The 13,328-nt window shown below is 47.5% G+C and overlaps 1 protein-coding gene across 7 annotated transcripts in view; it reads left to right on the top strand.

Moving 5' to 3' along the window:
- Window positions 1-1,629: 1,629 nt before the first annotated feature.
- The window catches only part of EPHB1 (EPH receptor B1), a 337,865-nt gene continuing 326,166 nt past the window's right edge, over window positions 1,630-13,328 (top strand). For 4 of the 7 annotated variants that reach the window (XR_014565065.1, XM_083741793.1, XM_083741795.1 and 1 more), the window contains exon 1: window positions 10,653-11,135. Coding sequence is in view for 3 of the 7 variants with exons in the window: in XM_083741793.1 (XP_083597919.1) it covers window positions 11,063-11,135 (73 nt within the window). In the remaining 4 variants the exon portion in view is untranslated. Of the gene's footprint in view, window positions 1,757-10,538; window positions 11,136-13,328 lie in introns of those variants that run through there. The other 3 variants (XM_083741794.1, XR_014565064.1, XR_014565066.1) reach the window with 3 other exon arrangements.

Below are 13,328 nucleotides of genomic sequence, written 5' to 3'. Positions count from 1 at the left end.
TCAGGTAAAGAAATCTGCTGAGGGTTCTGCTTTTGTTTCATGTTTAAATCTCTTTAAAATATATAGGAGCTACAAATTAATATAATGGTACCTCAGGTTATAAACACCTTGGGTTACAGACACTTCGGGTTACAGACTCCGCTAACCCAGAAGTAGTACCTCGGGTTAAGAACTTTACCTCAGGATGAGAACAGAAATCGCATGCTGGCGGCGCGGCGGCAGTGGAAGGCCCCATTAGCTAAAGTGGTACCTCAGGTTAAGAACGGACCTCTGGAACAAATTAAGTTCTTAACCAGAAGTACCACTGTATAAAACAGTGGGCTACTTTTGCAAAGAGACCAGGTTCCACTGAACTGGCTCAATCAGACCTGTGTGTCTAAAAGGACATGACTTGAACTGGGCAATCAGACAAACATTTTTCAGCACTTTGACTCAATCACTACAGTTACTATGATACTCCTTGGGCAGAAGCACTGAGGGTCAGCTAGATTAGACAATGGCTAGTCTCCCCGAGCTGTCCTGTTCATCTCTAAGTCTTGCTGCCAAGCGGCAGGATTTTGTGACATCACCGTGAATATTCAGCCACTGTGACACGGCTTTTATATCTTGTGTTGATGTCATGCATGGCACAAGGATCTTCTTTGGGAAAACCTATATGCATAGGTCAGGAAGACTAGGTAGGAGCCAAGCTCAGCTCAAGCTGAAAGTTTGGAGGGAGCAGGGGCAGTGGGGCAGTTGCAAGTGGAACTGAGATTTCCCTTCTTTTGTAATGTTCAAGTTCTGAACAATCTCTGTAACCTTGGTGGTGTATGCATGCAGGGGTGTAGCGTGGGGGTGGGGTGGGGTGCCGGGACAATTGCTCCAGGAGCATTTGTGTGTGTGTGTGTGTGTGTGTGTGTTGCTCACACTGGGACTGGTGTCGCTCCAGCAGTATCTGCATCGGCAAGAGCTGGGCTGGCACATGGTGGGCTCCATTCGCCCACTGTGCCCCATGCTCCAGTGTGTGTACCCCAGGTACCCTGAGTGCCATAAAAACATGCTCCACTGCTGCATGCATGCATGTACTTGTCTTGCTTGAAAAATAAAAAGAACAAAGCTGTCAAGGAGATAAGCAACTATGCTTTAGAAGACATCTGAAGGGAGCTTTGTATAGGGATGTTTTTAATGTTTAATGATTCATTGCATTTTTATATGTGCTGGAAGCCACCCAGAGTGGCTGGGGCAACCTAGTCAGATGGGCAGGGTACAAATAATAAAATTATTATTATTATTATTGAGAAATAGCAACCTTGGGGGTAGGGACCCTTTGGCCCTCCAGATATTGTTGAACTACAGCTCCCATTACCCATATTATGTTGGCTGTAGCTGATGGGAGTTTGAGTCCATCAACATTTGGAGGGCCACAAAGGAAGGGTCAAGGAGGAACCTCAGATTATAAATGAACCCCCCCAGAATGACAGGATGCAAGAGGCTGATAGAGACACGTTTCCTTCAGCAACGTGCTTCATGCCAGTAGGTTGTCTCCCAACCAGTGTGCTTTCAGCAGGCCTTCATTTTCATGCACCCTTTTGTGCATATTTGGAATCAGACTGTCACCTGTTTTCCTGACCCAAATTCTCTGCCTTCAACAGCAGCAGGTGCAGCTTGATTCAGCACAGTGGCAACGTGATGGGGGGGAAAAGCCTTCTGAGTTTCTGCATATCATGCAGCTTGTAAACGCAAAGCCTATGGTGGAACGATAGTAACCAGCTGCCTAGTGAGTGCTTAACCTTTAGTATTAAAGTAAAGGTAAAGGTACCCCTGCCCGTACGGGCCAGTCTTGACAGACTCTGGGGTTGTGCGCCCATCTCACTCAAGAGGCCAGGGGCCAGCGCTGTCCGGAGACACTTCCGGGTCACGTGGCCAGCGTGACATTGCTGCTCTGGCGAGCCAGAGCCGCACACGGAAACGCCGTTTACCTTCCTGCTGGTAAGCGGTCCCTATTTATCTACTTGCACCCGGAGGTGCTTTGGAACTGCTAGGTTGGCAGGCGCTGGGACCGAGCAGCGGGAGCGCACCCCGCCACAGGGATTCGAACCGCCGACCTTTCGATCGGCAAGTCCTAGGCGCTGAGGCTTTAACCCACAGCGCCACCTGTGTCCCGACCTTTAGTATTACATCTGCCAATAGGATTGTCTATGTGTTTTTCAGGGATATGCCTGTTCATCAGCATCTTAGAGGTCAACAGCCTTAGAGAAACTTCTTCCAGACAAGGTTCTGTATCACTAAGGATCTTGGATGCCTGTGGCGGGTGAACTAACTCCAAAACATAATAAAAAACAAACTGCTTTCACCAGCATTTTCATGTAGAGGCCACTGGCAGAAACTGTTAGTGCATTGCTTTATAAAATACCTCAAATGTCCCTCTTTATAGTCAGCTTAGGCCCAGCATCAACACTTGGCACCCCAGGGCAGCTACCAAGTCCACAGTGCTGCAACAAGGCCATCAGCACTCCACATTGGGTAGTTGGGTCTGTGAGTCTCCATTTTAATTTCCCATAGTGCCTTGTAGTAACAATATGCTGGGTCTGGTCTAGAAGCTCCAGCTGATGGTGAATGCTGTGGCTACACCACTAATGGGGGCAGATGACTAGCAGCCAGTGACACCTGCACTGGCTCTCCATACGCTACGAGGCCAGGGTCAAGGTTCTCATATTCATCCTGGGGAACCTCCACTTATGTGGGATGCGCACCTTCTGGCACACAATGCCTTTCTTATCAGAGGCTCCCATAGGACAGGGCTTAGGAGCATCACTTTATCAGTATAAATAACATTGTGTTCTGTCAGCATGTGAGGATTTAATTGCAATTCTAACCTGCCCAGCAGGCATGTAACTCATAGATAGGATCACACTGTTTTCCATTTGCACGAACAGATTGTATTTCTAAAGTTACTGTAAAAACAACAACTTTATGAGTCATATTACTTTCTTGAGAACTAACCTGTAGTTTTGCTTTGTTTGGAAATATGAATCTCAGTTGGATTGCAGCTGACCTCTTGCAATACTCACGTTGTCCTCTTTGTTGTTGTTTAATGTCCTAGCCTTGGCAAATGCGCCATAATTATCTTAATTGCAAGTTTGCACTTCAGAGTTCTCTGTTATAAAAAGATACACCTGGGACCAGAAATGACAGGTTGTTTGCCAACTGTGTCATGGACAATAGCTGACTAGTCTCTCTTTTTGTTTAGGACTTTTTCTTCTATTCTCAGGGCTTATACACATGATACAAGCAGTGGCGTAGCGTGGGTTGTCAGCACCCGGGGCAAGGCAAGTAATTTGTGCCCCCTAACCCATGGATTTGCACCCCCTAACCCTAACCCCCAGATATTGCGCCCGGTGCGGCCGGCCCCCCCTGCACCCCCACGCTACGCCACTGGATACAAGATTTAGAGCAGGGAGGGAGCTGTGGTTGAGCAACATTTGTAGGGCCAAAGGTTCTCCATCCAATCAACAGGACAAGATGTTTGGTGGGAACCTCATTAAATGGCTCCCAGTCCTGATCATCTCCAGCTGGTGAGCTGTTTGATGCTCTCCACATTGCTGCAGCATCCACCCACTATCCCTGTTGTCGCTTTCTGGAGAAAATCATTCCACTTTGCAATGAGAATTGGTACGGTAGCTCACCACTCTAGAAAGCATTTCAAAGCATCATCCACCAGCTCTGCCCACAATGGGCCAAGCCAATCTTAGTTGCACATGCATTCTCAGCAGGCATTTGTAGCTGCCTTCCAGTCACTGACCTGCTGCACTTCGCCATGCTTGCTAATACCAGTACACAGTACTTTTTTTCTTAAAAAGTATATGTTTAGGGGTACTCTCATTTTGACTCAAGAAAAGCACCATTTTATAGTTCTAATCAGGAAAAATAAATACAGTAAATGGACAAAAGTACAAAGAACATGCATTACACTGGGAAAGGAAATAAAGCCGCTATCGAGCAGCAAGAATACTCATCGCAAAGTATTGGAAGACACCCGGGAGGAATGGCAGATGAAGCTGATGGACTATATGGAACTGGCGGAAATGACTGGCAGAATCCGAGACCAGGGAGAAGAGTCGGTAGAAGAAGATTGAAAGAAATTTAAAGATTATCTACAGAAATACTGTAAAATTAAGGAATGTTAGAAGGATGTTGGAACGAAGTTATGTGGTTTTAGCAGTAATGTTACAAAGGGATATGTAAAAATGGATTGTTAACAGGTGAGAATTCAAAGTTACAATATATTAAGATACACTATTAAGATAAAGGAAAAAATGGTAAGGATTTGCTGAAACAACTATTGAACTAGAATACAAAAAAGGGAGGCGTGAGGAGATCAGGGAAACAAGCAAATGAAAGATAAGACATGGAAGGATTGATTTGTTTTTAATTGGTTTTACTTCTTTGTATTTTGTATTTTCTATTTTTTTCTCTTCATTTTTGTGATTTGTTTGAAACTCTAATAAATATTATTTTTTTAAAAAAGGAAATAAAGCCACTATCGGAGGTGGTAACAACGAAACTGACCAATCACCGTGCTAGATTCCAACTCCTACTTCACACATTAAATGCTCGCTTCCGTCTGAGACTCAGCAAACACCATGACAGGAAATGAGGCCGCCATTGGCAGTAGCAATGGAACTGACGATTCACCATGCTAGAGAAGAAACTAAAAAAAATAACATTTTAAGTTTCTTCTCCCATTAGATTCACAAAATGTTTAGGGATATGTGTACCCCTGCACCCCCCCCCCGAAAAAAAGCACTGGCAGCAGGGCCAGATTTAGGTTTGATGAGGCCCTAAGCTACTGAAGGTAATGGGGCCCTTTATATGTCCAGGTGTCCTTTGTCAACAACAAATTGTCGCTGTTTTTTGTGTTGAATATATGCTATATGGTATTTTATGGACCTAATAGGTATCTAAAGCCATTTGCACATAACAAAATATGTATTTTATCAAAGGAATTGTTGAACTGAAATACAGTTAAGGAGAAGTATATTAATAGTGAAATACAATTAAGAAGTATATTAATAGTGACATAATTATTAAGCTCTAACTGTTGCTGTATGCAGGTTTTATTTTATTTGTTTTTTATCTTATATTTTGGAAATGTATTTTTCTTTAATTTTTTTTGGGCCCCCCCAGAGAGTGGGGCCCTAAGCTATAGCTTGTTTAGCTTATACGTAAATCTGCCATTAACTGGCAGTACAACCCAAGGCACCTGACAATAGCACCAGGCAGTTAGGAACATCTAGGTCTGCAGGACCAGTCCCCCCCACCCCAGAGAGTCAATATTTTCCAGTAGGAATTCAAATGCATGCTAGAAATCTAGGTGTGCACAAATAAAGTGTTCTGTCACCCTGGTGCAACAAATGCATTTTAAGATCTTGTACTTTGTGCAGTGTGATTGGGAAATGCATGGAAAAGTGTAGGATGCACAAATGATTAAGGGGGAAACATATAAATACCCCATGAGCAAATCAGGATGAATGCACATTCTTATAAACTCACCGCAAACAAATCAGAATGGATGCTCATCGTTAAACCTAGTTTAATGTGTAAGCTATGTGCAAGCAAATTGGGATAGAAGGTTATCTGGAGGGGCCTCCTGGGAGGAGGTTAAGGTGAGGTGGAGAATGGAGGGCAAGTGAGGAGAGCTGCAGGGGCTGAAGTGTAGAAATGGAAAGCAAGCAGGAGGAAGGAGAGGGAGTGCAGTAGATGAAGGCTACTTTTCAGCAGGAGGAAAGCCACAGGTAGAGGCATCTCCTACCTGCTGCCCAGAGCCTGACCCCAAGCAGCTCCCTCGATAGCAATAGCTCACCCAAATGGGTTCTTTCCCTTGAGAGTTGAGACAAGAAGCCGAAGAAGGTGAGGTTAGAGGGCTGTTGGAATGGGAGTGGTGTTGAGGGATGAGTGTTTGAACCCTTGGGTGCTCACTTGTGGGGTGCCTCAGGGCTGTGTCCTCTCCCCCATGCTTTTTAACATCTACAGTGGTACCTCAGGTTACATACGCTTCAGGTTACAGACTCCGCTAATCCAGAAATTGTGCTTCAGGTTAAGAACTTTGCTTCAGGATGAGAACAGAAATCGTGGTCAGGTGGCGTGGCGGGAGCAGGAAGCCCCATTAGCTAAAGTGGTGCTTCAGGTTAAGAACAGTTTCAGGTTAAGAACGGACCTCCGGAAGGAATTAAGTACTTAATCCGAGGTACCACTGTATACGAAGCTGCTGGGAGTTTGGGTTAGGTGCTCACCAGTACAGTGGTACCTCGGGTTACAGATGCTTTAGGTTACAGACTCTGTTAACCCAGAAATAGTACCTCGGGTTGAGAACTTTACCTCAGGATGAGAACGGAAATCGTGTGCCAGCGGCACGGCAGCAACAGGAGGCGCCATTACCTAAAGTGGTATCTCAGGTTGAGAACGGACCTCCATAACAAATTAAGTTCTTAACCCAAGGTACCACTGCATGCAGATGATACCCAGCTCTACCTCTCATTTAACTGGTGGTTGGGGGTGGATGGCAGTCAACTGATTGAGGCTGAATACATAAGTAGTATTTCCAGGGGACAAGGGGCGGGGTGGTGTGGGGGAGTCCCTGGTCCAAAATGTGGCAACTGTGCTAAAAGACCAGGCATGCAGCCTTGGGGTCAGTCTGGAAGTGCATAGAAGTGCAGGTTAATTCTGTGTCCAGGTCAGCTGTCTGCCAGCTCCCCCAGGTGCAATGGCTGAGACCCTACCTACCTGTGCAGTGTCTCACCAGAGTGGTACATGTTCTGCTTATCTCCCACTTGGACTATTGCAATGCGCTCTATGTGGGGCTACCTTTGAAGGTGACTCAGAAACTAATCCAGAATGCGGCAGCTAGACTGGTAACTGGGAGTGGCCACTGGAACCATATAACACTGGTCCTAAAGGATTTTGCAGGGAGCTGCCCAGAATGGCTGGGTCAACCCAATCAGATGGACGGCATATAAATAATATAGCAGCAGCAGCATCTATCTATTCTGCCCTTTCCATTGATGCAACTAGGGATACACAGAATCTGGAAGACATTTAAAGTTGTGGGCCTGCTTACTTATTCTGCAAACATGGAGATGCATGCATGCAAATACACACACATAGACACTCTTCCTGAGATAGAGTGGAGGCAGGTGGGGGGGGGGAGAGATTCCATTTGCATGAAGCTAAAATCCAATGAGGTGACTCTACATTGTGAGGACACATCATTTAGAAGCCTTGGAGAGGTGAACTGAGCTTGGAGAGGGTGGGAGTCAGGCTCTTGCTGTTTGCTCCATTTTATTTATGCATTTTGATTGAACAGAAAGCATCTAATGTCTCTCTATCACCATAAAACACATGTAAAGACATAAAATATCACCACCCTGTACAGCAGTAGCTGATTTAGTGGCATCCTTTTCCTTCTTTTCTTAGGAGGGGCATGGGAATCAAGGTACACAACACACATATTAATAAGGAGGCTTGGCTCAGCCTGTGATCTGTCACTCCCAATCTCCCATCTCCAGTCACGCTGCCCTCTGAAAAGAGAGGGGGGGGGACCCACTCAGATAGCTCTCCATGTTTGCTCACTCCTAGAGCCAGGCTGTTTATGTCTGGGATTGAATTACCTTTTTTGTATTAATGGCGATGGTGGCGTCGACGAGAGTAAGTGATGTCTGAACATTTCACTTCTGCCATTGGAATGCAGGGCAGCTCTGACTTGAAGTGGTCAAAATGTAACAAAACACTTCAAGCACAACCTGTGCCACAACCCACCCGAAAAGTGCGCCAGCAATTAGAATCTTGTGTGGTGGGAGAAACAAACCAAGATCCTTGACGGAGGCGGGAGGGATGACACTTCCAGATGACCTGTTTATTGAGCATTAAACATGATTTGTTTCTAGGGAGATTAGATGGACATTGACTATTTAACAAGCATTCATTTTGATTTGCTTGCAGGGGGGTTAATGGTGCTGCAAGTGTTATACCACACTATCCTGTGCATTTTCCTTACTGCAAAAGTCTGATCTTTCGGGAAAGCAGGTTCATTGTGCAAGACCTCCCAATCAACTTTAAACGTTCAAACTTAATTTGTTGGCATGTTATTGAATCCCACCGGAAAAGAGTGGCAGTCTTTTCATTAAATATTCCAAAACATAACAAGAAAAACAATTCATTAACATTCAACAAATAAAAGCAGTATTAATCCTCAATGGCACTAGTACTAGTGATCTGCAGAGGCCCGAGTGAACAAATAAATTTTCAGGAGGTGGTGAAAACTCAGGTGGGAGAATACTCCACAAGCTAGGTGCCACAACAACAAAACAAAAACTCTGTGCTGTAGCTACTCAGTCTGCTTTGGAATCTGAGTAGAGCAGGTTTCCCTTCCATCCCTAGCCTGGCAGGAGTTTTGTTGACCCAGGCAAGCAAAAAGTGAGTTAAGCAAGGTTGCAAACTCTGGTTGGGGGAAGGGGCATGTGCACTCTGTTGTGCTTTTAGCCCTTTGCACTAAGCAGGAGTGCCAGCTTGGCCCTGCGACCATGGGTACCCAGGGTAGTGGGTGCCATGCAGTGTGCATGGCCCTGGCATCAAAATTTGTGGGTGCCCGCCCCCTTCTTGGGGAATTTTGTGGGTGCTCAGGCACCCAGGGCCCCAGGGAGCCAGCACCTATGGCATTGTCTGCTGAGTGTTTCTAAGTGTGCTTGGTTAAACACACTTAGAAATCTGCTGAAGTTTCTAGCTGCATCCAACCAGAAATGCTTAGGAACCCTCTGCATACTTGCACATTCCTAGTGCAAATCTCCAGAGAGCAGCCTGTGTGTCTGTTGTGATGCTGATGCATGGTTTGCAGGTGTGCTTCTGCCCCTGCCTGTGTCCAAACACCTGAGCATGCCTTTTTGCTCAGCAACGAGTCGTCCCCAGAGCTTCAGCCACTTTAGTCTGAAAATCAATTGTTGGGAGAAAAATGGGTAACAACATTTTGAATATCAAACAATCAAACTGGTTTTGTGGCTGTATTGGGGGCACCCAGCCAGATGGGCGGGGTATAAATGATACTGAAATACACTCGGAGTCAAGAGTGGATTTCATGCTCTATATTCAGCTCATAGTGGTGAGGAGGAATGGAAGTTCCCCCAGAATGTCTGCCTTATATACATTATTTACACAATGGGCCCCATGTGATTGGCTAATTCCGGGATTCTCCTGTAGGCCAATCAGGTTGCGGATTCCCTTCCACCTGGAGCTGGATTGGGTGGCTCCTGTGGACCAATCAGACTGCTGCATTCTGAATCTTATTGTTCTAGGACCAATCAGACTGCTGCCTTTTGGATCCTATTCAACTCAGTTCATAACAGATATAATGATGATGATGATGATGATGCATTGAGCCTTCTCAGTGGTTGCACCGTTTGTGATGTTCTCTCCCAAAAAACACAGTTACCATTTCCTGCAACAAGCAGGCTTTAAAATGTATTTTTAAAGAAACACAATCAGATAGTATCCTTCTAGATATCATTTGATGGAAACCAGGGGAGGGGCGCTGGCATACAGTTCCTGCTTGTGAAGACAGGATGGTGGACTAGTTCATACAGCAGGGCTTTTCTCCAGTCCTCATGATTTGTGTCCTTCATGTCCATTCGCCACTGAATGAATACACATATTTTAAAAACTATTGTTTAGCGTAAAGTGGGTCTATTTCTATTTCTACTGTAAATTGTCCTGTGATCAATCAATCAACAAGTAATTTCTATAGAATTTTTTTTAAAATACCGCAATCAATCAATCAACAAGTAATTTCTATAGAATTTTTTTTAAAAAATGAAATCAACAAACGACAGCTATCCCTATAAACTGTATAGCTTGTTAAAAGCCAGAGATGTCATCTTGTGATCCTCAAAGGCAAAGTGCCTTGTGTCCAGTCCAGATGTAATAATTAAAATCATTAAAAAGCGAGAGAGAGAAAGAAAAGAGACTTTGGATCCCAAGGGTTATTAGTGGGATTAAGATGGTCCAGGGCCAAGACTCGTCAACGACAGCAGCAGCGGGTTCAGGAAATCTCTGGCTCTGGAGACTAGGATTAGGCAAACCCTTCCGATTGTCTGGATATTAGTTAGCAGGCAAGTTCTGCCTTCATCATGTTGCTCATGTGTTCTGTTAGGTGGAATACACTCCTGCGATTTCCCGTTGATCGTAGGGACAAGAGGAATATTTCAGAAAGGCACAGGAGGCCGCGAAGAAGCGCGCTGTAAACAAAAGCCGAACGCCGCTGAATATATTTAAATAGGTGGCTTCTCGTTAGCTTAAAGGCAGGGGGGGCTGCTTCTGCGTGCAGCGCCCCGAATTAATGCTGCATCAGTGGACGCAGGAGCGCAGCGCTCCCGATCAGTCACTAGGGGCCGCTCTTCCCCTTCCTTCGGCGCTCTCTCTCTCTCTCTCTCTCCCTCGTCCCTCGCTCTCTTCCCTTAGCAAAAGTTTTTCTAAAACTAACAATACCAGCGGAAGGCAGCGCTCGTCGCTGATTGGCCGGGGGATTTTTGCAGGTTGGGTTCCTTGATTGGACAGGAGCTGCCGGGGGTGGGAAGAGTGTGGATGGTACGCGCGGGTGCGGGGGGGGGGGAGGCAGGGAAGCCTCTCTCTCTCTCCCCCCTCCCTCCTTGCAGCCTCAGTGGCTGATCCAGTTCTCACTGTACACTTTACTACGGCTTGCAATGTGACACTAAAATATACACTCCCTCGCTCTCTCACGCACACCTCACACACACACGCACGCACGCACCCACCCACCCACCCAGACACTCGCACATACCTTCACACACACACACATATACACAGACACGCATGCACGCACGCACACACGGACCCACGCGGGCGACGGGGCTATAATCCGGAGTGGAGATCGTTCTTTCTCTCTCTGTGTGTGTACGGATCTAGATCGGTCGCTGCATCTCCGCGTCTGGTTGAAGCGGAGCCCGCGGAGCAGCGGGAAGGGAACTAAGCGCGGTCGCCCGACCAGGAGCTATTTCTCCGCGGGTGCGCCCGCATCATGGTTGGCGCGCCCATGCCATTGGATTTTGTCGTGCTGTTCTGCTTGGCATCTGCGATCGCAGCCGTGGAAGGTAAAGTGCCCCGACGGCGGCGGCGGCGGGCGAGAAAACTTTTGGGCTCCGTTGGGGGCGGCAGCAGCGGCTTCTCGGGACGCGCCCGCGGGGCTCTTCCTCGCCCAGGCACCTTCTCCGGGAGGAAGGCAGGGGGACTCCGGGGGGACGAGCGGGCAGTGGAGTCTGGGAAGCGCCTGGCAGCTCTTCCTGACTCGTCAGCCAGAGGTTGCAATGCAGTTTGTGGGGCTGGCTGGCCGGCCAGGCTTCCGGGGGGGCTTCGCAGCCCCCGGCCTTCCCTCCTGCCCCCGTGGCGCGCAGAGCGAAACCCTTGGCCGTCGAGCAGCCTGTCTCGGCCCCGGGAAGCGGGTGGCCTCCGATGGCAGGTCGGGCTGCCGGAGACGAGGAAGGGTCCTTGCTCCGCCCGCGAACGGGAGGTGCGCAAGCGTCTCGCTCTTGGGAGACGGGGCGCATCTTGCGCCTGTGCCTCGCCTCCTCGACGGGCGCTTCCCCACCCGATATTCGCGGAGCTGGCCGTTTGTGTGCGCGTTTGTGGCGGGGGGAATTGCAGAGGAGAACCCGGGCGGGCATGCCTTGCCAATGGCTTTTGACGCGGAAGTAGCGCGGATGCTCCGCGCGCGTGCCTCTTTCGAGGTGTCGCTTAACGCGGGAGTCCGCCCCGGCAGATCGCAGTATATAACCGAGCTAGACAATCGCAGGAGCAAAGAGGTCATTTGAGAACCGAAGACCCCGCGCTTCTCAACCGTGGCTGGGGCGTGTGTGTGTGGTTTACAACCTGTCACAGCCCTACTTCCCCCACCCCTTGATTGAATCAAGCCATAAAGCAAATCTTGGCTCCTAGAATCCGTTTTCTGCTGTCTATAGATCGTGGCTGGGAGTTTGTAGCACACACTCATTCACACAAGGAACTAGCAAACTCTCGGTTTTGTAGAGCGAAGGGACACCCGCGAAAGAAACTTTCCCACTCCCACAAAGGAGGGGGGGGGGGGAAGTGGCTCAGGGATTTCACCAACCTGGTGAGGAGTGGGGAGGACATCCTTTGGTCTGCATCCTTTGGTGATGAGCAACTTGTGACCTTTTGCATCAAGCTGCCCCAATCTAGTTGGGGGCATCTTTATGAAGAGTCACTTCGGGGTCCACAGGACACTACTAGGAGGAGGAGGAGGAGGGTGTAGTGCTGTCAGTCATCCCCGCTAGGATGATGAATGACAAACGTGACCATTCAGAAAATGTTCAGCTGGTGCAATTAAATGGAACCATGAAACCGCTTTAGCTGCTGCCTGGATGCAACAGGGCAGTGCAACTTTGGAAACCTTGCGGTCTAAAATCCTTGCCTTCTTAAACCCCGGGAAGCCTGTTAGTCTTACGACGGGGACCATCTTCTATAAATAACACCGTGACTGTTTTCTTTTCTTAAAAAAAACCTCCAAGTCTCCTCTTTTTTTGTTGAGGGCTGCAGGGATCCACCTTTTAATCCCCGCCTTATCCATGATGTAATTGAGGGATGAGATTAGCCGGGAGAAAAGCACTGACGATCTTTTCCTTTCCTTTTCAAAAGACAAATTCCTTCTTGCACTGATCTTCTCCCAGCTGGTTGTCTTTGCAGGGGCTTTTTCTTTCTTTTAAAAAAATGCTAGGTTCAAGGGAGGAGGCTGCTGCCTGCTGGAAGCACCGTGTGTGTGTGTGTGTGTGTGTTGGGAGGGACGGGGGCTCTCGACCTTGCTCCCTTCTTTGCTGCTGACAATTAGAAGCTGGCAGGAATGGGGGCGATTTTAAGGAGACACAGCCCTTAAGGTTTAGTTTAGCAGCCCAGGCTTAGCTATTTGTATTGATTTTTGCTTGCCAAGAACGCAAAGTAGGAACGCTAATGATGCTTTATTGCAACATGCGTATTCAACATTTGGGGAGAGAATAAAAACTGTCTACTGAAGGCGATGAGATAATAGCTGCTTAATTTGTGCTACTTCTCTCACTTTTTTATTACTGTTTTGAATTTAGTGGACTAGAGAGGGAGAGGGCGGGGGTGTGTGAGAGAAGGCATGGCTAGGATGTGGCGTAGCTCCTTAAAGACAGAGCCTGCTTTACATGGCTGAAATTTCATTGGTATTATTTCATCTTAGACTTCTACAAGAGGTGGGAGAATGTTTTTGTGAGTAGGTAGGGTTTGATTTTTTTAAAAGCAGCAGCAGCAGC

The sequence above is a fragment of the Podarcis gaigeae genome (genome assembly GCF_964106915.1).
Source record: "Podarcis gaigeae genome assembly, chromosome: 5".
In the NCBI taxonomy this organism is placed as follows: Eukaryota; Metazoa; Chordata; class Lepidosauria; order Squamata; family Lacertidae; genus Podarcis; species Podarcis gaigeae.
Note: the sequence above shows the minus strand (reverse complement) of the source record. Positions and strands in the feature narration are given on the sequence as shown.